Source organism: Lynx rufus, unplaced genomic scaffold (assembly GCF_022079265.1).
Source record: "Lynx rufus isolate CCGP_SWC_20201006 ecotype Redwood Valley unplaced genomic scaffold, mLynRuf1.p SCAF_8, whole genome shotgun sequence".
Lineage (NCBI taxonomy): Eukaryota > Metazoa > Chordata > Mammalia > Carnivora > Felidae > Lynx > Lynx rufus.
The window spans coordinates 119,880,142-119,901,299 of NW_025814896.1; the positions used below are offsets into that span (position 1 = coordinate 119,880,142).

At 44.7% G+C, this 21,158-nt stretch overlaps 1 protein-coding gene across 1 annotated transcript in view; it reads right to left on the reverse strand.

Annotated features, from left to right (window-relative positions):
• DRC1 (dynein regulatory complex subunit 1) overlaps window positions 1–19,730 on the reverse strand; it is a 42,071-nt gene extending 22,341 nt beyond the window's left edge. The window contains exons 1-5 of the mRNA XM_047069610.1: window positions 19,577–19,730; window positions 8,340–8,427; window positions 3,510–3,622; window positions 1,410–1,593; window positions 671–808 (exon numbers count right to left, since the gene is read on the reverse strand). Coding sequence (XP_046925566.1) covers window positions 671–808; window positions 1,410–1,593; window positions 3,510–3,622; window positions 8,340–8,427; window positions 19,577–19,728 — 675 coding nt within the window. The 5' untranslated portion in view covers window positions 19,729–19,730. The remainder of the gene's footprint in view (window positions 1–670; window positions 809–1,409; window positions 1,594–3,509; window positions 3,623–8,339; window positions 8,428–19,576) is intronic.
• Between the last annotated feature and the right edge of the window lie 1,428 nt (window positions 19,731–21,158).

Below are 21,158 nucleotides of genomic sequence, written 5' to 3' on the forward strand. Positions count from 1 at the left end.
GCAGTCACAGGGCAAAGCCTGGCATACAACTCATTCATGCCCAGGGCCGCTGCATTGCTATGGCTGGGGTTCCCACGAAAACAAAGGAGCATGTTGCTCACAAGGGGTAGGCCTGGGAATGCAGAAATGGGTCTATAATAATCCAAGGAGAGAAGTCTCCACCCTCTTGGCTCCCTTCCATTTTGGAAGGCCGGTCTCAATCTCAATTCTTAACATTTCATTCAAATTCCAAGTATTGATTTCTGAACCTGTGTGACCCCCCGCTTTCCCATGCCCCAGCCCTGGCTGCCATAAATACAGCAAACAGCTCACATACCCCCCTCCTCCACTCTTCTTACCCTTACATGGTTTTATTTTCTTTCAAAACACTAATCTCCACCTGTCCAAGGATATATTTAGCGGTTTATCTGTTTGTGGCCTAGCTGTCTTCTACTAGAATACAGATTCCCTCGAGGACTTTGTTTTGTCCGTGGCTGTATCCCCAGCCCCTGGTACAGTGCCTGGCATAGTAGCCACGTGAAGAATATTTGTTGGACGAGTGAATGAATGGGTAAATAAGTTAAGGGGCAGAAAGCAGAGGACAAGACAATCGGGCCCCTCCCAGATGTCCCGGACATCCCGGACAGACCCAGCTCTCCTCCCAGAAAGCAGTTCTTTCACACCCTGTTACCTCAATGGAATTGAGCTCCTGACGGAAGGTTTTCATCACATTCTTCACTTGCTCTTCCATCCTCTCCAGGAGCAGGCAGATGTCATCTGACTGCTTCTTCAAATCCTTCACATACTGGTCATCTTTTGTTTTTAACTCCTAGAAAAGAGCACGTCAAAGGTTGGTCGCAAAGTGAGACAAAAGCAAGAGGTGCCAAGCACGCTCCACCTGGACCTCGCTCATCCATATTCGAGAACACTAGGAATCGCAACTGTACAAAGCAAAAGTGGCTTCAGAAGAATCTGAGGACGCCTGGGAGAAGGCACAGGCAGATGGAGCAGAGTGGCCTCAGCTCGGGGCAAAGCCCGAATGAGCAGCACGGGATCAAACCATCCGTGACCACTTGCTGCAAATCTCCCTGTAAGCTCCCAGAGAGCTAAGGCATCCCAGCTGAGCCATTAACACCCAGGTTCCAGCACGGGAGCACAGCTCCTGCAGACTAAGCTCCATTCCTTAACTGAGAAGACGAAACCTGAAAGAGCATTCGCTGTGAACGTACGTCTTTCAAAGGTCACCAGTGATTCTCAAATTGCTAAAAAGCTTTTCCCTCTGGGTGAGTTTGTTGCCCGAGGTGTGCGATAATCTGAGTAATGAAGTAAGACCTCCACATTTTTCCATTCAGGAAGAGCAAACCAATAAGGCAGTCAATTCCCCCCATCAGAGCCCATGTGGCTGGGGGCGAGGGGCCCCGGACCCTTGCCTGCTGTAACTCGCTGATAAGCTTGTTCTTGTCTTCTATCAGCCCAGCGCAGTGCACCTGCTGGGTGTTGAGCATGTCCCACAGGTCCTGGGGAATTCTCTTCCGTTTGCCCTCCTCCCACTTCATGGTGATTTCATCAAATTTGTCCTGGCTGGTCTTGACTTCGTTCTCCAGCTTTTCAAGTCTGCAAATACAAACACGCTCGCCACGCCAGCCCAGCTGTGGCCCTACCTCCGGCTAGGGCAGGCGGGTTCTCGAGAGTCTGTAATACGAGATCCAGGTACCAAGCACTGCCTCCAGATACCCTCACCCACAATCAAACCAGGCTGTCAGTAATCTTCTTTAAGTTTAACGCTTGACTATCAGTAAGAGATCAAATAAACAAAGCAGCACATTACAAAAACAGATCAACCTTAAAGCTATACCTACTTACACACACACGTGCACACACACACACACACACACACACACACATGCAGATCAAGAGTCACTTTGCCACATCCCTCTGTGACACACACACTTGATCTCTGGAGTCGTACAGCTTGTGTTCAAGGCCTGACTTTGCTACTGAGTGGCTCTCAACTTTAGACAAGTCACTTAACCTCTGCAAGCTGCATTTTTCTCACCTGTGAAATGGAGAGGATGAAAAAAATCTACTTTCACACGGCTGCTGTGGCATTAAGTGAGGTGATGCTCAGCACAGGTGCTCAGCACGACAGTCCCCACATTATTATTTTTGATTATCGACATGACCTCAAGGGTCTGGCCATTCCTCTCCCAAATTTAAAAAAAAAATTTTTTAATGTTTATTTTTGAGAGACAGAGAGAGAGAGACAGAGTGCAAGCGGGGCGGGGCAGAGAGAGAGGCAGACACAGAATCCAAAGCAGGCTCTGAGCCGTCAGCACAGAGCCTGAACTCGCAAACCGTGAGATCATGACCTGAGCCGAAGTCCGACACTTAACTGACTGAGTCACCCCGGTGCCCCTCCTCTCCCAAATTATTAAGAAATGAATAGCGGGACACACAAACAGGGAAACTCCACAATTAGCAATGGAGAATAGGGATGGCCTTTCCAGAAATTCCAAAGAGACTCTGTGATGGAGTATTCTGAGGATGGGACCAGACCGAAAGAAGAAGGCATGAAGGCTGAGAGACGAGACCCCTCCTGAGCACAGGCGCTAGGACAGATGCAGAGACTCTCTGTCTACCTTAACCACACTGTGAGCCTATGAGACTGCCTCCAAACAACAGTTCAAACCCCTGAGGGACAGGAATCACCACTGAACCATTTCGTGCTCCCCTTTCTCCTTCCCTCCCAGCTAGAGCACAGAGAGCATGTTACATTGCACTTGACTTTTTTCCTCAGAAAATGAAAAAGAGCCGGGTCATCTTTCGAAAAACCCACACTGATCCTGTAACTCTGCCACCTAAGACCTTCAGTTTTTCTGGGGCGCCTGGGTGGCTCAGTCGGCTAAGTATCTGACTTCAGCTCAGGTCATGATCTCGTGGTTCGTGAGTTCGAGCCCTGCATCGGGCTCTGTGCTGTTGGCTCAGAGCCTGGAGCCTGCTTCGGACTCTGTGTCTCCCTCTCTCTCTGCCCCTCCCCCCGCTCGCAGTCTGTCTCTCTATCTCTCAAAAATAAATAAACATTAAAAGAATTATATTTTTAAAAAAGACCTTCAGTTTTTCCTCAGTGGTTACAGATCAAAGCCTAACTCTTTGGCAGGGCTGGGAATCAACCAAGTCAGTTCCGGCCACAGCCCAAGAGAGGCAGAGGGAAGGTGCAAGAATAAAGTCACCAACTGTATACTGGTAAAGCTAGTCAAGTCACTGACAGAATTCCTTATGCTGGACAACTAAAAATCTTGTTAAGATCATACTGTGTATGTACTCGTGGACATGAGCCACAACGGTCCGGTGGGGAAAGGAGGAAGAAGGGAGGAAAGCAAGGAAGGAGGAACGGAAGGGATTCCGAAGGGGCCGTAAAAGGATTCTACTAGACTGTTTGACACAGCTGCTTTCCCATAACTGGGGAGAATTCGGGGAGCCACAGAGGAGACGCACTCATGTCCCCAGGCTGCAGAGCATGGGGTCCTCACCTCTGACGCCTTATCTCCCCTTCTTCCACTCTCCTGTGGATCTCCCTGATATCCGCGGCCACCTGGATATTTGTCACCAGCTCAGTGCCACAGAGCAGCAGCTTTGCCAGTTTCTGAAAACAGGTAAGAATTTACGGAATTGGAAACACTTTGCACAACTGTCTGCAGCCGTTCTATGCAGCCCCGCAGGGATCAAAAGCTACCTTAAGACCCTTAAGAGTAGCATCTATTTGGCAATCCATTTCCCTCAGGACGTCTGGGGTGTGGTGTCAGGGCTGACGATTTCACAGCACACGTGACTCCAGAGGCACCGCTGTGTATTCTCGTTAGAGTGTGGACCAGCCAACCTGCACGCCAGCGGGTCCTCCGGGTGCATCTCAGCACTCGCCCCCGGTACGCCTCCAAAGTGAGTGACACGGCCAGGGGTCTTTCTGAGAATTCAGCGGGAGGGGTGAGGCAGAAAATGGCAGTCATCCTCCGACATCCCTCCTCTTCTTTGAGTAACAGAACCCCCGACGTTAGCTGGACATTTGGCCTCCCCAAGCGGATACACTTCCCAACCTCCTCTGCCGCTAGAATACAGTCCGATCAACAGGACACGAGCCCGACTGATGTGTGCTGCTTCTGAATCGTGCGGTGAAGGGAGGAGGCATACCCTCTGCTGCCCCGTCCCCCCTTCTCCCGAGCTGGCGTGTGGTGCTCGAGTACGACGCGATGGGCAGATGAAAACCACCTAAGGACAGGCAGGAGATGAGGGCCCCAGTATCCAGGAGCCCCCATATCAGCCCTGGACAGTGTACTTATGCTCCGAACTATTAAGTAAGCCAAGGGAATGAGCTTCCAGGTTTCAGCTCATGTTACGTGGGATCTTCTGAGAGTCTCTGAAACAGGAGAGAACCGCTGCTGCTGGCCGCCCCGCTGTCGCCAATAATGGCTCAGGAAGTTTGCGATTCGGACCCCCCCCACCCCGCCCCCCCCATTAACTCCCTCTTTGAATTCCACACTCCGTGTCTTTACTCCTGGCCTTTGGGTGACCACGCGCTTTCAACAAAAAGTTCAGGTATCCTTAGGCTATGCCTGGGTTTTTCCAAGTCTGTTTTGGAACTCACAAATTCTCCAGCTCTCAAATCGTTTCTGAACGAGAACCAATAAACATCACCGCACGAAGGAGTCATTGAGACGATCAGAGGTTCTATCTCATCTCATCCTTCTAAAGACATCTGGAAATGCGCTTTTATTGAATACAGAACGGAGCCTTCACCTGGATATCCGGGGTATTCCAGACTTTTTTTTAAATGGCTGCAGTTTTATCACTGGTACCAAATGGTTTTCCATGCCTATGGAAGTAAAGGCTTTCCTGTAGTTTTGAGCGATTCTCTGTTGTCTGCTCAGACGATGCAAACATGAGAAATTTCTGCATCGAGTATCTCAGACTCAAAGTAAAACTGAAAATGCTACAGTCACCAACAGATCAACAGACCTAGGAAAAGCTAAAACTGTCATTTTCAGATGACACGATTCTATATATAAAAAATAAACACACAAACAAAAGAAACCACAGGTAAACTCTTAGAATTAACAAGTGAATTTGACAGGGTTAACTGAACATCAGGTCACTATATAAAAACCAACTGTACTTTTATTGGGGCGCCTGGGTAGCTAGCTCAGTCTTAAGGTTAAGCATTCAGCTCAGGTCATGATCTCGCAGTTCGTGAGTTTGAGCCCTGCGTCAGGCTCTGTGCTGACAGCTCAGAGCCTGGAGTCTGCTTTGGATTCTGTGTCTCTCTTTCTCTGCCCTTCCCCCACTCACGCTCTGTCACTCTGTCTCTCTCAAAAATAAATAAACACTAAAAAAATAAAAAAAAAAAAAACGATTGTACTTTAAAAAAATTTTTTTTTTCAACGTTTATTTATTTTTGGGACAGAGAGAGACAGAGCATGAACGGGGGAGGGGCAGAGAGAGAGGGAGACACAGAATCGGAAACAGGCTCCAGGCTCTGAGCCGTCAGCCCAGAGCCTGACGCGGGGCTCGAACTCACGGACCGGGAGATCATGACCTGGCTGAAGTCGGACGCTTAACCGACTGCGCCACCCAGGCGCCCCCAATTGTACTTTTATATACCAGCAGTATAGAGTTATAGCCTCAACACAGTGTGTGAAACATTGTTGAGCAAAATTGAAGAATACCTAAATAAGTGGAGGGCTATTTTATACTCATGGATCACAAATCTCATTGTCGATATTAATTCTTTCCCAAATTGATCTATAGATCCCATCTGACCTCAATTAAAACCCCAGCAGGGGGGCGCCTGGGTGGCGCAGTCGGTTAAGCGTCCGACTTCAGCCAGGTCACGATCTCACGGTCCGTGGGTTTGAGCCCCGCGTAGGGCTCTGGGCTGATGGCCCAGAGCCTGGAGCCTGTTTCCGATTCTGTGTCTCCCTCTCTCTCTCTGCCCCTCCCCCGTTCATGCTCTGTCTCGCTCTGTCCCAAAAATAAATAAAAAAAAAAAAAAAATTTGAACTTATAAAAAAAAAAAAAAAAAAACCCAGCAGGTTTTTTGGTGGCAATTGACAAGCTGATTTGTAAAATTTATATGGAAATCCAGAGGTTCAAGACTAGCCAAAACAATCCTGAAGAACGAACCACAAAGCTGGAGGGCCTACCTTACCAGATGTCAAGATCTGTCATAAGGCTACAGTAGTTAAAATCATGTGGAATTGTAATAAAGTCAGACAAATAGGCCAATAGAACAGAATACAGAACCTAGAAACAAACCCACATATGTGATCGCCTGATCACAACAAAGATGGGGAAAATGATGCAGTGGGGAAAGGATGATACATTCTTTTTCTTCTTCTTCTTCTTTTTTTTTTTTTAGGATGATCTTTTCAATAAATGGTGCTGGGTCCATTAAAAATCCATAAACAAAGCAGTGAACTTTGAGCCTGACCTTTACACCACATACAAAAATCAATTCTAGGGGTGCCTGGGTGGCTCAGTCGGTTAAGCGGCCGACTTCGGCTCAGGTCATGATCTCGCGGTCTGTGAGTTCGAGCCCCGCATCGGGCTCTGTGCCGACAGCTCAGAGCCTGGAGCCTGTTTCCGATTCTGTGTCTCCCTCTCTCTCTGACCCTCCCCCGTTCATGCTCTGTCTCTCTCTGTCTCAAAAATAAACATTAAAAAAAAAATCAATTCTAGATAGATTATGGACCAAAATGTAAATGGTAGAACAATAAAGCTGCTAAGAGAAAACTTGGAAAGACATGTTTACAAAATTGGAGCAGACCAAGATTAAACAGGAAACAAAAGAATCACGGTTAAAAATGATTGATAAGGTGCAAAGCCAACGACAGGGGCCCTTCCTGTCCAAGTCTTAGGGCAAAACTGGTGATTAATATCTGGATATTGAGGAAGGGAGCATTTGGTTTTTATACATTTCTTTTCTATGCCAACACGTTACATGACTTAAGTCCCAAGTGAAAGGGAGCTAGAGAAACTGCTAATGAAAACAATATTATCTCTTCTGGTTTACGCTCAAAGAGTACTCAGGATGAACCGTGTATCAGTAGTTTCAAGATCACATCAGTAGAAACTATAACAGTACATTCCAGATTAATACAATATCCTTTTTATCCTAACCAGCAATGCCCAGAGATCCTCGACCCTTTGATGAAGTACCATCAGTAAAAACACATGGCATGACTCTATTTCACAGGAAGCACCAGATCTGGAACAAAAGCACACAGCACTGCGGTCTTCTTTCCACGGCCGTAAAGTATCTTATCCTTAACACCATACCGTGCAGTGCTCTCCGTGTATCTCTATGCTCTGTAATAACCTGCAGTAAGTTGAATATTTTTTTTCTCCAAGTGCACTTCGATTTCTGCCAGGAATCATCTCTCTTCTCTCTGTTTTTATCAGTCCCACTTTTTTTCCCAAGACGCAGCCCACATCCCACTTTCTCCATATAACCTTTCCCAATCAGCCCCCCCTTGGGGAGCCCTCCTCCTTACCCCAATTCCTACAGTCCCAGTGCCTCTGATATTCATTTAGCAATTAATTAAACGCAGCACTTTGCCAGTTCTGCTTGTTGTTTGCAACTGTTGTTTATTCTTCCTGCACCTCTTGTTCCAAGTCCTTTATTAAGTATCCCAGGAGCCCTGGCATTGCCGTGGGAGAGTCATCAATAAATTTCTTTTGATATGGAGTCCGAGCTCTGTACTACTCCACAGGCATACAGAGTGTACACACTGGGGACACTGCAGGCACACACATTTGAAGTCACAGAAGGGAGAAAATGGTCTAAAATTAAAGGCGTGGCACAAAGAAGTATTGGACGTGTATCAAGTTGGGACTTGAGACGGTCTTGAAATACGGGAAGGCATCCTGATGAGAGGAGATGAGAAAAGAAAGGTAGAGGAGAGGGGGGAAGAGAGGAGGGGAGGGGCTTGGCGTTCTGGATGATCAGAGGCACACAACCGGAAGAGCAGAGCCCCACTGGAGGTCAGCGAGTGGATCAGCCAAGCCAGAGCCAAGGCCCAAGGTAGGTACCAGTGGGACCGAAGACTGTGAAATTAGGATGGGAACGGTAGGCCCTGAATGGGCAGCCTAAACATTTGGACTTGAGCTTATGAACAGTCCATCAGATAACATGAAAGCTCACTCCTAGAGAGCTCTCAAAATGGGAAAGGTTCAAATTCACTTCCGCCTACAGGCAGGAACATGGGATCTCTATTGAGATTCTTCTAGCAAAGTACGAAAGCCATGACATCACACCCAGCTCCCTAGTGTCCCAGGCTGATGGGACCCATCTGCCACCCAGCTCATACCAGTCTGCTTTCTTCTTTCTGCTTGTAGCTCTTGCTTTGATCTTCCTCACTCTCTTTCTTTCCATCTAAATATTCTCCAAGCGCTTCCCTATGATGGGAGACAGTGGAAAAACTGAAGTTATTTCTAGTACATAGATTCTATATTTAGAGTTTCCACAGCACGTCACGCCATATACAAAAATACATCCCACATGGATAAAAAGTTAAATATTTTTAAAACGCGCAATTATAAAAACACTAGAAGTAAACACAGGAGGGAACCCATCTGAGAGTAAGACTAAAGGCGGGGGGAGGGAAATTGAAAGACTTTACTTCCTAACATTTAAAACTCTTCTTGAGGGGCGCCTGGGTGGCGCAGTCGGTTAAGCGTCCGACTTCAGCCAGGTCACGATCTCGCGGTCCGTGAGTTCGAGCCCCGCGTCGGGCTCTGGGCTGATGGCTCGGAGCCTGGAGCCTGTTTCCGATTCTGTGTCTCCCTCTCTCTCTGCCCCTCCCCCGTTCATGCTCTGTCTCTCTCTGTCCCAAAAATAAATAAAAAAAAAAAAAAAAAAAAAAAAAAACGTTAAAACTCTTCTTGAAAATCAAGGCATAAACCGGTAAAAGATACTTAACAAAATTTTGCCACCTAGAAAATAGTATGGGCTCCTTCAAATCAATACAAAAAAGATAAAATACCAATTAGAAAAACCGGCAAAGGATATGGACAAGGATTTTACAGAAGAAACACATATAGTAAACAGACATTTGGGAATATGTTCAACTTCACGCAGAACCAGAGAAATGAAATTGAAAAGCCTGTGAGGTATTATTTCTCTCCATATCAGACGAGAAAAGATTTTTTTATTTATTTTAATTTTATTTTTTATTTTTTAAAATTTACATCCAAATTAGTTAGCATATAGTGCAACAATGATTTCAGGAGTGGATTCCTTAGGGTCCCTTACCTATTTAGCCCATCCCCCCTCCCACAACCCCTCCAGCAACCCTCCATCTGTTCTCCATAATTATGAGTCTCTTCTGTTTTGTCCCCCTCCCTGTTTTTATATTATTTTTGTTTCCCTTCCCTTATGTTCATCTGTTTTGTCTCTTAAAGTCCTCCTATGAGTGAAGTCATAGGATTTTTGTCTTTCTCTGACTAATTTCACTTAGCATGATACCCTCCAGTTCCATCTACGTAGTTGCAAATGGCAAAATTTCATTCTTTTTTTTTTTTAACGTTTATTTATTTTTGAGACAGAGAGAGACAGAGCATGAACAGGGGAGGAGCAGAGAGAGAGGGAGACACAGAATCTGAAATGGGCTCCAGACTCTGAGCTGTCAGCACAGAGCCCGATGCAGGGCTCGAACTCACGGACTGTGAGATCATGACCTGAGCTGAAGTTGGACGCTTAACCGACTGAGCCACCCAGGCGCCCCGAGATTTCATTCTTTTTGATTGCCGAGTAACATTCCATTGTGTGTGTGTGTGTGTGTGTGTGTGTGTGTGTGTGTGTACCTTCTTTATCCATTCATCCATCCACATCTTCTTTATCCATTCATCCATCGATGGACATTTGGGCTCTTTCCATACTTTGGCTATTGTTGATAGTGCTGCTATAAACATGGGGGTGCATGTGTCCCTTCAAAACAGCACACCTGTATCCCGTGGATAAATGCCTAGTAGTGCAATTGCTGGGTCGTAGGGTAGTTCTATTTTTAGTTTTTTGAGGAACCTCCGTACTGTTTTCCAGAGTGGCTGAACCAGCTTGCATTCCCATCAGACGAGAAAAGATTTAAAAGGTGATTAATAACATCAGGTGTGGGCTATGGTGTGGGTGCCCAACTATTCTTATCACTCCACGGCTGAGGGCGTGAACTGTAACAGTGTGTCTAAAAGGTGCCTTGGCAAGATTTATCGCAAACTTAAATATGCCTCCCCTCTGACCCAACCGTCAAGAATTCTCTACAGAAAGAACTCGAAGAAATCTGTGCAAGTACTCTGAGAAACGTGCAGAATGATTATTACAGCACTGACTACACTAGCAGGAATATGGAAACATTCTTACACACATATCAAGACCGGCCTGTTTAAGAGTTTAGGAGCCAATAGAAGAAAGTATTTTGTAGCCTATAAAGAGTACTATGTGATATCTAGCAGTAAGCAAAGATGTCCACAATAGTTAAGTAAAAAGAGCCAGTTGTAGAACAATATGTAAACTATAACATCAATTTTCTTTTTAAAGTAGGCTTATGTACACATAGGAATATTTTTGGAAGGTGACAGTAGTTATTTAAGGAAAGGGAACTTTACTGAGGATTTCTATTTTCTATATTTTTGTATTACTTGAATTTTACAAACAGTGTGTACGTGTGTGCGCGTGTGTGTTAATCAGAAAATGAGACCAAAGCGAAGGGGGTAAAACAAGGTTCTAGATTATGGGCTTCTTTAGAGGAGGCATGGGGGCATGACCCCACAAACCACACCATTACAGCATGGAGGTCCACTCTCTCCTCTGGCGAACAGTGACCACCAGGACTCCCAGTACTGCCTTAAGACAAATGATGGGGCACCTGGGTGGATCAATTGGTTAAGTCCATGACTCTTGATTTTGGTTCAGGTCATGATCTCAGGGTTCATGAGATCGAGCCCTGCATTAGGTTCTTCCATGACAGCGTGGAGCTTGCCTGGGATTCTCTCTCTCCCTCTCTCCCTCTCTCCCTGCCCCTCCCCTACTTGTGCATGCTCTCTCTCTCTCTCTCAAAATAAATAAACAATCTTTTTAAAAATCCTCTAAAAAAAAAAAAAGAAAGAAAAATGAAACCATCATCTTAGCATCTCATCCACAATGAAATAAGCAGATCCCTTTGTCTCATTTTTTCTTGATTTTTTTAAATGTTTATTTTTGAGAGATAGGGAGGGAGAGAGGGAAAGAGAGAGAAAGAGAGAGAGAGAGAGAGAGAGCATAAGGGGAGGGGCAGAGAGAGAGGGATACAGAGAATCTGAAGCAGGCTCCAGGCTCTGAGCTGGCAGCACAGAGCCGGACACGGGACTCAAACCCACAGACCAGGAGATCGTGACCTGACCTGAAATCAAGAGTCAGACACTTAATGACTGAGCCACCCAAGAGCCCCTTTTTTCTTTTCTTTTTTTTAAATGTTTATTTATTTATTTTGAAGGAGAAAGAGGGAGAGAAAGAAAGAGATGTAAGACAGAGGAAGAGAAAGAATCCCAAGCAGGCTTCACACTCAGCTCGGAGCCCAACTCCAGGCTCGATCTCGTGAGCCACAACGTGACCTGAGCTGAAATCAAGAGTCATATGTTCAATGACATATCAGATAAAGGGCTAGTATCCAAAATCTATAAAGAACTCACCAAACTCCACACCCGAAAAACAAACAATCCAGTGAAGAAATGGGAAAAAGACATGAATAGACACTTTTCTAAAGAAGACATCCAGATGGCCAACAGGCACATGAAAAGATGCTCAACGTCACTCATCAGGGAAATACAAATCAAAACCACACTCAGATGTCACCTCACGCCAGTCAGAGTGGCTAAAATGAACAAATCGGGAGACTATAGATGCTGGCGAGGATGTGGAGAAACAGGAACCCTCTTGCACTGCTGGTGGGAATACAAACTGGTACAGCCGCTCTGGAAAACAGTGTGGAGGTGCCTCAAAAGATTAAAAATAGATCTACCCTACGACCCAGCAATAGCACTGCTAGGAATCTACCCAAGGGATACAGGAGTGCTGATGCATAGGGGCACTTGTACCCCAATGTTTATAGCAGCACTTTCAACAATAGCCAAATTATGGAAAGAGCCTAAATGTACTTCAACTGATGAATGGATAAAGAAGATATGGTTTATATATACAGTGGAATACTATTTGGCAATGAGAAAGAACGAAATCATGCCATCTGTAGCAATGTGGATGGAACCTGGAGGGTATTATGCTAAGTGAAATAAGTCAGGCAGAGAAAGACAGATACCATATGTTTTCACTCATATGTGGATCCTGAGAAACTTAGCAGAAGACCATGGGGGAGTGGCAGGGGGAAAAAAAGTTACAGAGAGGGAAGGAGGCAAACCATAAGAGACTCTTAAATACAGAGAACAAACTGAGGGTTGATGGGGGTTGGGGTAGAGGGGAAAGTGGGTGATGGGCATCGAGGAGGGCACCTGTTGGGATGAGCACTGGGTATTGTATGAAAACCAATATGACAATAAATTATATACATATAAAATAAAATAAAAAGAATTAAAAAAAAGAGTCAGATGCTCAACCAACTGAGTCATCCAGGCGACTCTTAAATTTTTTCCCTAATACTGACTTCCATTTCCACTCCCTTGTTCAAAGTTCAGCACAGCTCTACATAGTGTTACATCATTTTTGAAATCTGGAGTTGAGATACCACCACCCCCCAACTCCAAATCAAACCAAAAACTCATTTTCTTTCTTGTCATTTCATTCACTTCCCTGTTCTTATTGGACCTACTCTTTGCCATTACTAAGAAAACTAACTGTTCCATTTTACTCAGGTCTTCAGACGTTGCAGGTTAATGACTTTCCCATTATCAGACAAAAAGCACTCATTCTCTTGACTTTCTACTTAAACCACCAATTAATTACCAACTCTATTTAAAAAGCCTTCCAACAACTTCCTGAAGCAAAGACCAGTGCTCCAGAAAGAAAAATAACTATGCTACCAACTCTTATTACCTAGTTTTAATGTGAATCCCATTGCTTCCTTTTACTTATCATTTTTAACTTTCTTAGCACTGCACTGTCCAATATGGTAGCCACTGTCCAATATGGTAGCCACTGTCCAATATGGTAGCCGGCTGATCCAAACTGAAATATGCTGTGAGTATAAAATACAAACTATATGGATTTTGGAGACTTTGAATGAAAAACAAACAAATAAAAAAAGCAAACTATCTCAATATGATTTATACTGATCACATGTTAAAACAATATTTTTATATAGAAGATTAAATAAAACAAATTACAAAATTTAATTTCACCTCTTTTGTTCACTTTAATGGGGCTACTAGAAAAATTTTTTGTTTTGTTTTGTGTTTTGAGAAATTTACTTATAAGCTTGGTTCAGCAGAAAATTTTAATTACATATGTGGCTCATATTGTATGCCTTTTTTTAAAAGTTTATTTATTTATTTTGAGAGAGAGAACAAGCGGGGTAGGAGTGAGAAAGACGGGAGAGAGAAAATCCCAAGCAGGCTCTGCACTACCAGCACAGAGCCCCATGCGGGGCTCGAACTCACGAACCATGAGATCATGACCTGAGCTGCGAGCCGGTTGCTCAACCAACTGAGCCACCCAGGCGCCCCTCATGTTGTATTTCTATTGTTTGATGCTGACCTAGCATATTCCAAAGGAGTTGTCCCAGGCTTCTCTCTCCTCGGGTTTGAGTGGAATCCCTCTTTCGGGAAACTGCTTCCTCACTGCTGCCATACATGTGGTCTCAATGGAGCTGCCATCTTCTTGAATATCCCACCTCCTGACCAATCAAAGTCCCTTCTCAGGAGTAAAAAAGTTGGAACTTCATTGATTGTTTGGCTGGGTTGGAAATCATTGCTACTTCAAAAACCTGAAGTCGCCCTGTGTCTTAATCCTTTCTTTGCATGTGACAGTTGTTTCCACTCTGGAAACTTGTAGGCTCCTTCTCTTGGTTCTCAGTGCTCTTGAAGCCACTGCCTCGGCCCCTCCAGCCACCTTAGTAGTCTTTACATTTTAGCAAGCTCCTTTAGCCTGAGTGATCGATTAATTAAACCTTTCTTTGTGTATCTATAGATTATGCATTGCATTGTTTCCTAGAAAGACTCTGGACCAAACCCTTTCACACAACCTTCCCCCACCCCTCCACCCCAGGCACCACCTCTGACCTCTCACTGCCATGATAATGTCTAGCTGGCACCATTGCGTCTGCTCGCAATGAAGAAGTGTTAGGGACCACTGTGTTCTCCTTTTACTGATTCACTGCGCTAAAGTTACTCTAAAAATCTTTGGGCCAGGCAGAAACCTGAGGTGGTTTTTGAACTAGAGTCTGCCCTCTCCCCAGGTGGCCAGCCCTCTGAATAAAGCTCATATTCTTTTCCAATCAAAACTTGTCTCTTGAGTATTGGCTTTTCAAGCTACAGGCAGCTGAAACTTGGGTTTTTTTGGTAACACTGAACTTTCTCGATGGTGTGCCTGTGCGTGGGTCTACTTTCATCCATTGGCTGCACATTTTCAGTCAGGTGTTCCCCCCCCAGCTGGAAAACTCATAAACTTCAGTTCTAATAAATTTTCTCAAATACTTTCAGTGATAATTTCCTCCCCTCTGTTTGCTCTGCCCTTTCTTTAAGGATCCAGAAAGGAGATACTAGGGGCACCTGGGTGGCTCAGTTGGTTAAGTGTTCGACTTTGGCTCAGGTCATGATCTCATGGTTCGGTTCTCGAGTTTGAACCACTCATCAGGCTCTCTGCTGTCAGCGCAGAGCCCCCTTTGGATCCTCTGGCCCTTCTCTCTCTGCCTCTCCCCCACTCACACTTTCTCTCCCTTTTGTTCAAAAATAAACATTTAAAGAATAGAAAGAAATACTAGATCTCCTGGGACTAGTCCTCTAATTTTCAAAAATCTTTTTTTCTACTGGTTTCTCTTTTTGCTCTATCTTCTATGTGATTCCACAACCTTTACTTCCCAACTCTTCTAGAGTTTTCCATTTCTATCACATTTTTCAATTTCTAAGAGCTCTATTTTGTTCTTTCAACAGCATCCCATTCTTGTTCCATGGTTGCAATATCATTTCTTTTTTCTCCTTGGATCATCTTAATGATAGGCTGTTGCATCAGTATTGACTGCCCTTTCTTCCTACATAGTCTCAAGTTCCTCTAAGTTGCTTTTTCTGTGTGTTCATTTTGGTGTCTACCTTTCATGGTAAAGACTTTCCTCAGACATCTAGAAATCATTGGCTACCTTATCCCCGTAAGACTGAAAAGCTGAATGAAAGCTCTGAATGCAAGGGTGTAGCTTAACAGTGAACTTCAGTGCAGGACAATCTACTTGGATGGCCTGGTGTGCAAATCTGGCTTTCAGTGCCTTTAAATCCTTCCTTGCAGGCTGGTCAGGTTCTACAGAGAGATGTCAATCTCCTGCCTGCGAGGTGAAGCTCCAACTGCCCAAATTTCCGGAATGGGCAGAAGGAAAGCAAGGTCTCATCTCCAGTGTGCGCATGGTCACAGAACCCCCTTGCTTTTTTTTTTAATTCTTTTTTATTTGAGAGAAAGAGAGTGGGTGGGTGTGAGCAGGAGAGGGGGGCAGAAGAGAGAGAGAGAGAGAGAGAGAGAGAGAGAGAGAGAATCTTAAGTAGGCTCTATGCTCGGCCAGACACAGAGCTCGATCCCATGACTCTGGTATCATGACCTGAGCCAAAATCAAGAGTCAGACGCTCAGCCGACTGAGCCACCCAGGTGCCCCCCTTTGCTTTGAGGACAATGCTCTTGCCTCTTCTCTGTCCAGCATGCCCCAAACCACAGATCCTCCATTTTACTTCCTCCAGACTCCCAGTCTTTTGTGCAAGGTGGGAAAAAGGTTCTTGACACCCAACTATTAACTTTCCAAACCTTATTTTAGCCCCCTTCTTCTCCTCTTCTTCCATATGAAGGTGATGCTTCCGATCTCCTGGCCTTTTGCAGACTTACTGCAGAGTAAATCAAGGGGGCGCTCAGCTTTCCTCACTACCAGTTTATATTTCCATATTCTTGAATCTGCTAAGCCATCTACCATCTGTCCTTATGCTTCTCAGCTCCCGAAGTGTTGTTGCTATTGAGTCCTTCTGTTTTGCTTGACTTCGTGGGTTTATGTCTTTTTTATTTAATCCCTTTAAATGTCACGCTAATGGAGTTTTGATAGAGATCCAAGATAAATGTATGTGTTCCATCTGTCATTTTTACTCCAGAATCACATCTCCCAGGAATTTCAAATTTCAACCGAGACGGTAGAGATTGGGATTTCCAGGAGCTTTAGCCTATTAATTCTGTTATTTCTATATGACATTTGATTCTATTAACAGCTTCTTCCCAAAAGCTCCACCTCCGTGGCATATCAAGACCCAAGCAATTAGGGCAGTGGGCACCAGAGGCAGTCAAGGAGCCTCTAAATAATTTAAAACAACACAAGGGACTAAAAGTCCGCTTTTTATTACCAACATGTGCCAGGAACAAAACAAGATCAGTGACAAAAACACTCTTTTCTGAAAAATCTTTTGTTGCACTAAGTTCTAAACAATTTCTGCAGTTACTGTTGACTTTTAATAATATATGTGTAGGCTTCGATATAGCACCTTTCTATCTGTTATCTTTTAAACTAACAAGGAAGTTAATTCACAGAACATGGAGAAGGAGAATAGAGTTGGCCTGTGACAGCCATGCACGTAGCCGAGTTAGCTCAGTTCTGCCATTTATGTACAATCATTTCTCTACATCTTGCGGAATTCTTTTGAAAACACTTGTGGAAACTTTTCTTCGTGTTCTTTTCTTCCTCCCCCTCTCAGCCGCCAAAAAAAAATACATTAACATAATTAAAAGGTATTGATCCATTGCTATTTTCTTATTTCGTATTGCGAATTTTACTTTTATTTGTAGAATTATTTTGCTGGCCTGTTTATATCCATAGTTCAGTCAAAGAAAACGTTCACTGTCTGCTTTTCTTTCCAGGCTATTATTATTAGCTGTGTTATAAAAATTACCGGCTCCAGGTGTTAAATTAGGTGCACATCACTTATTTCCCACGAGCACCAACTGGCCCTTCTGTGTCATCCTTATAAAATGGAGACAGCCCTTTGCCAGAGTTTCCTTTTCTATCCATTTCTAAACGCAGACCTTTCCTAGGGCGTGGCCTGAGCTCTCTTCTCATCTCTTTTTATCCTCTTTTCCGGTGTAATTTAATCCATTCCCATGGTTTTAAATACAATCATAATGCTACTGACTCTTTTAACTGACATCCCTAATCCAGAATCCTCTTCTGAGTTTAAGACCCACGTCCAACTGTCTAATGGACGGCTAGGTTTTAATGCCTTCCCCAAATCCAGCTTCACTTAATATGTCCAAAGCCAAACTCTTGATTTCCAAATCCTGCCTCACTTTCCCCATCACTGTCTTCATTATCTCAATAAAAGGCACTACCATCTACTTGGCTGTTCAAGCCATTCTTGTTTTTTCCCCGATCTCTGACCAGCATATCCAAAGTCAGTTAAATCCAAGAAATTTAAGCTCTAAAATATGTCTTGAGTAACATCCGCTTTCTCTCCAAACCCACTGCCACTAACTAGTCCAGACCAGCCATCCCTCACCTGGACCAACGCAACTGCTTCCCAACTGGTCTCCTTACTTGCACTTCTAGCTTCTCCAACTATACCCTCAAAGAGCAACCAGAGTGACCTCAACATACTTAGAAATTTGAGAAATTCCCACATTAGTCCTTGACCTGTAAGAGTTATCATGGCAGGGAAGGACAAATGGACACCTCTACAACTGCACCTGAGTACATAAAAACAATCAAAAACCAGAAGTGGGGGGGGGGGGTATGGTGGGTGTTAGTGTCACCCTTAGGGATCTCAAGGATGCAGGAGGGGTGGTCCCTATCAAGTCTCCATTTAAGTCATGGGTCTGGCCACTGTGAAAACTGGATGGCTCTGAGAAAATGATTGTCAATTCTGCAAGTTCACCCAAGTAGCAGCCCCGATTGCTGCTGCCACACAAGTGTGGTATCTTTGCTAGAGCAGATTAGAGTGGCCTTAGGTACATACAAGGTGGCCGCTGATCGGGCCAAATGTATTATTTTCTACCTCAGTCGGGAAAAAGGATCAGGAAGTTCACATTTACATGGAATAGATAATAATGTATACTCATATAATCCTCACATTCACAGGGTCATGTTAATTCTAATCGCTGTCAAAATATAGTCTGAATAGATCGGGACCATCTAGATATCCCACAAAACATCACACGGATCCAATACATTCAGAATGGCAGGTGAGTCAAATATGACCCACCTGTTTTTGTAGGGCTCACAAGCAAAGAATGCATTTTACACTTTTTAATGGTTAAAGAAAAAGATCAGATGAATAGGCAGAGCACAAAGGATTTTTAGGGCATTGAAACTATTCTGTATGACATTATACTGGTAGATACTTGTCACTCCGTCTTTGTCCAAATCCACAGAACACCAAGAGTGAATCATAATGTAAACTATGAACACCGGGTAATGATGATGTGTCAAGGCAAGTTCATCATTTGTAACAAAGGTACCACTCTGGTGGGGGATGTTGATAGTGGGACAGGCTGTGCGTGTGTGGAGGCAGAAGGTATATGGGAAATTCCTGTGCTTTCCATTCAATTTTGCTGTGAGCCTAAAACTTCTCTTAAAAAGTAAAGCTTACTAACGTAGAAAAGCAAGATCAAAATACTAAGAATGTTTTGTGACACATGAACATTACACGACATTCAAATTTCAGTGTCCATAAATAAAGTTTTGTTGGAACACAGCCACACCACTCTGGGCCCCTTGTGTCCAGTGGCCAGCAGACAAGAAGTCACCATGGTAGGGTAGCTGACCCCGAGCAGCAGGACAGGGTATAAGTGCTGTTAGGCAGTGATGGTGTTCAGGAATTCAGAAGATTATGCAGGTGCCTCTTGGCACCCCCTTATGACAGCCCGCTGTGTCTGTGAACGGACAGGTGCAACAACCCTAGCCTGAGAAGGTCATGATTATCAGTCTCAGACCCTTCAGGAACGAGGGAACGAGGTTGTGTGTCACACAACCAGATAAGCCCCTGGGACCAGCAGAAGTGACAGCTGAGGTCCACTCCAGAAACGCATGTGGAAGGCAGGCAGGTTGGGATGGAAGGAGGAAAGAAAGACCTCTGAGGGCAGTTCACGGACGGCCTGTGTCTTCAGTGTATTGCTCACAGTGCATGGCATAGCAGCGTCTCAATAAAAGTGCTGAAGGGACTATTATTTCCGTCTTTGACTTTACAGGTGTATTGAATGTCTTAATATCCCGTACTTTGCTTGAACCCTCTGGAAGAAACTTTTCCTATCTCATCGAGAAACAAGTCCCGCTCACACGTGGGGCCCGCCGGCCCCTCCCCGCAGGACCTCCCGCCCCAGGAAGGCGCCCGCCTCGTCCCCGCCCTGCGACGCCGTCACCCCGGGCGCTCCGCTGCGGACCCGCCCGGGCCCCCGGCTCACCGCCTCCGGGCTTCCAGGCGCGCCGCGATGCGGAGACGCCGGGCCTGGATCCGCTCCTGAGGGTTGTTGGAGTGTATGGACGGCCCGAGAGTCGGGGTGGACGAGTGTTCCTCCTCCTTCTCCAGGGCCCCCAAGGGCCCCGGCGGATTCATGGCAGGTGCCTCCCGCCGCAGGCAGCTGCCTAAGGAACACCGCGAGACCACCGCCCGGTTGCCAGCAACAAGCCGTTGCCAGGGTGCAGTCACCTGACCTGCAGCTGGAGTGCGCGCGCAGGCCTCCTCAGGCTCCGCCTACCGGCATCCAGAACGTGGTGCCAGTTGGTGGTTTTTATCCTGGAGATAATGCGCCCGAGGCTCCACCTTGGAGGGGTGAAAATTACATCACTCAGCCCTGTACAAATAGCGCCTAGCGTAACACCTAATGTGTAGTAAGTGCTCAACCAGTGTTTGCTGAATGACAGGTACAGATGTATCTGTATGCTCACTGCAGTTATTATATTAAAAAACTGGCATGACCCCAAAGTCCATCCATCAGTAAGGGAACTGATCCAGCTTTCATTGGATAGAAGCCAAGGCAGCCACCAAGAATGGGGCTGACCTAGAAAGGCATAAAGCTATGTTACATGAGGGAGAGATGCAGCCCAGTATATGGAATGTGATGTAAATTTTACTTGAAATATATATAGTACCTACACGAGAAAAATGAACACAAAGCAGGGCCAATATCAAGTTACTGTCTGTGTTCTCTTCTAGGATCTTTATGGTTTCAGTTCTCGCATTTAGGTCTTTAGTCCAGTTTGAATTCATTTTTGTGTGTGGTGCAAGAAAGTGGTCCAGTTACCTTCTTTTGCATGTTGCTGTCCAGTTTTCCAACATCATTTGTTGAAGAGACTTCTTTTTCCCATTGAGTATTCTTTACTGCTTTGTAGAAGATTAATTGACCATCTAGTTCTGGGTTCATTTCTGGGTTTTCTATTCTGTTCCATTGATGTATTTGTCTATTTTCATGCCAGTACCATAGTGTTTTGAGGACTACAGCTCTGTAATATAACTTGAAGTCCAGAATTGTGATGCCTCCAGCTTTGCTTTTCTTTTTCAAGGTTGCTTTGGCTACTCGGGGCCTTTTGTGGTTCCATACAAATTTTAGGATTGCTTGTTCTCGCTCTGTGAAAAATGCTGTTGGTATTCTGATAGGGATTGCATTAAACGTGTAGATTGCTTTGGGTAGTATAGACATTTTAACAATCTTTGTTCTTCCTATCCAGGAGCATGGAATATCTATCTTTGTGTTATAGTTTTCAGAGTATAGGTCTTTCTCCTCTTTGGTTTATGTCTAGGTAGCTTACTGGTTTTGGTGCAACTGTAAATGGGATTGATTCCTCAATTTTTCTTTCTGCTGCTTCATTATTGGTATACAGAAATGCAACAGATTTCTATACATTGATTTTGTATCCTATGTGTTGTATGCAAGTGTTGAATCACTGTATTGTACATCTGAAACTAATATTACACTGTATGTTAACCAGCTGGAATTTAAATAAAAAATTAAAAAAAAAAACGGATACATGCACCCCAATGTTCAT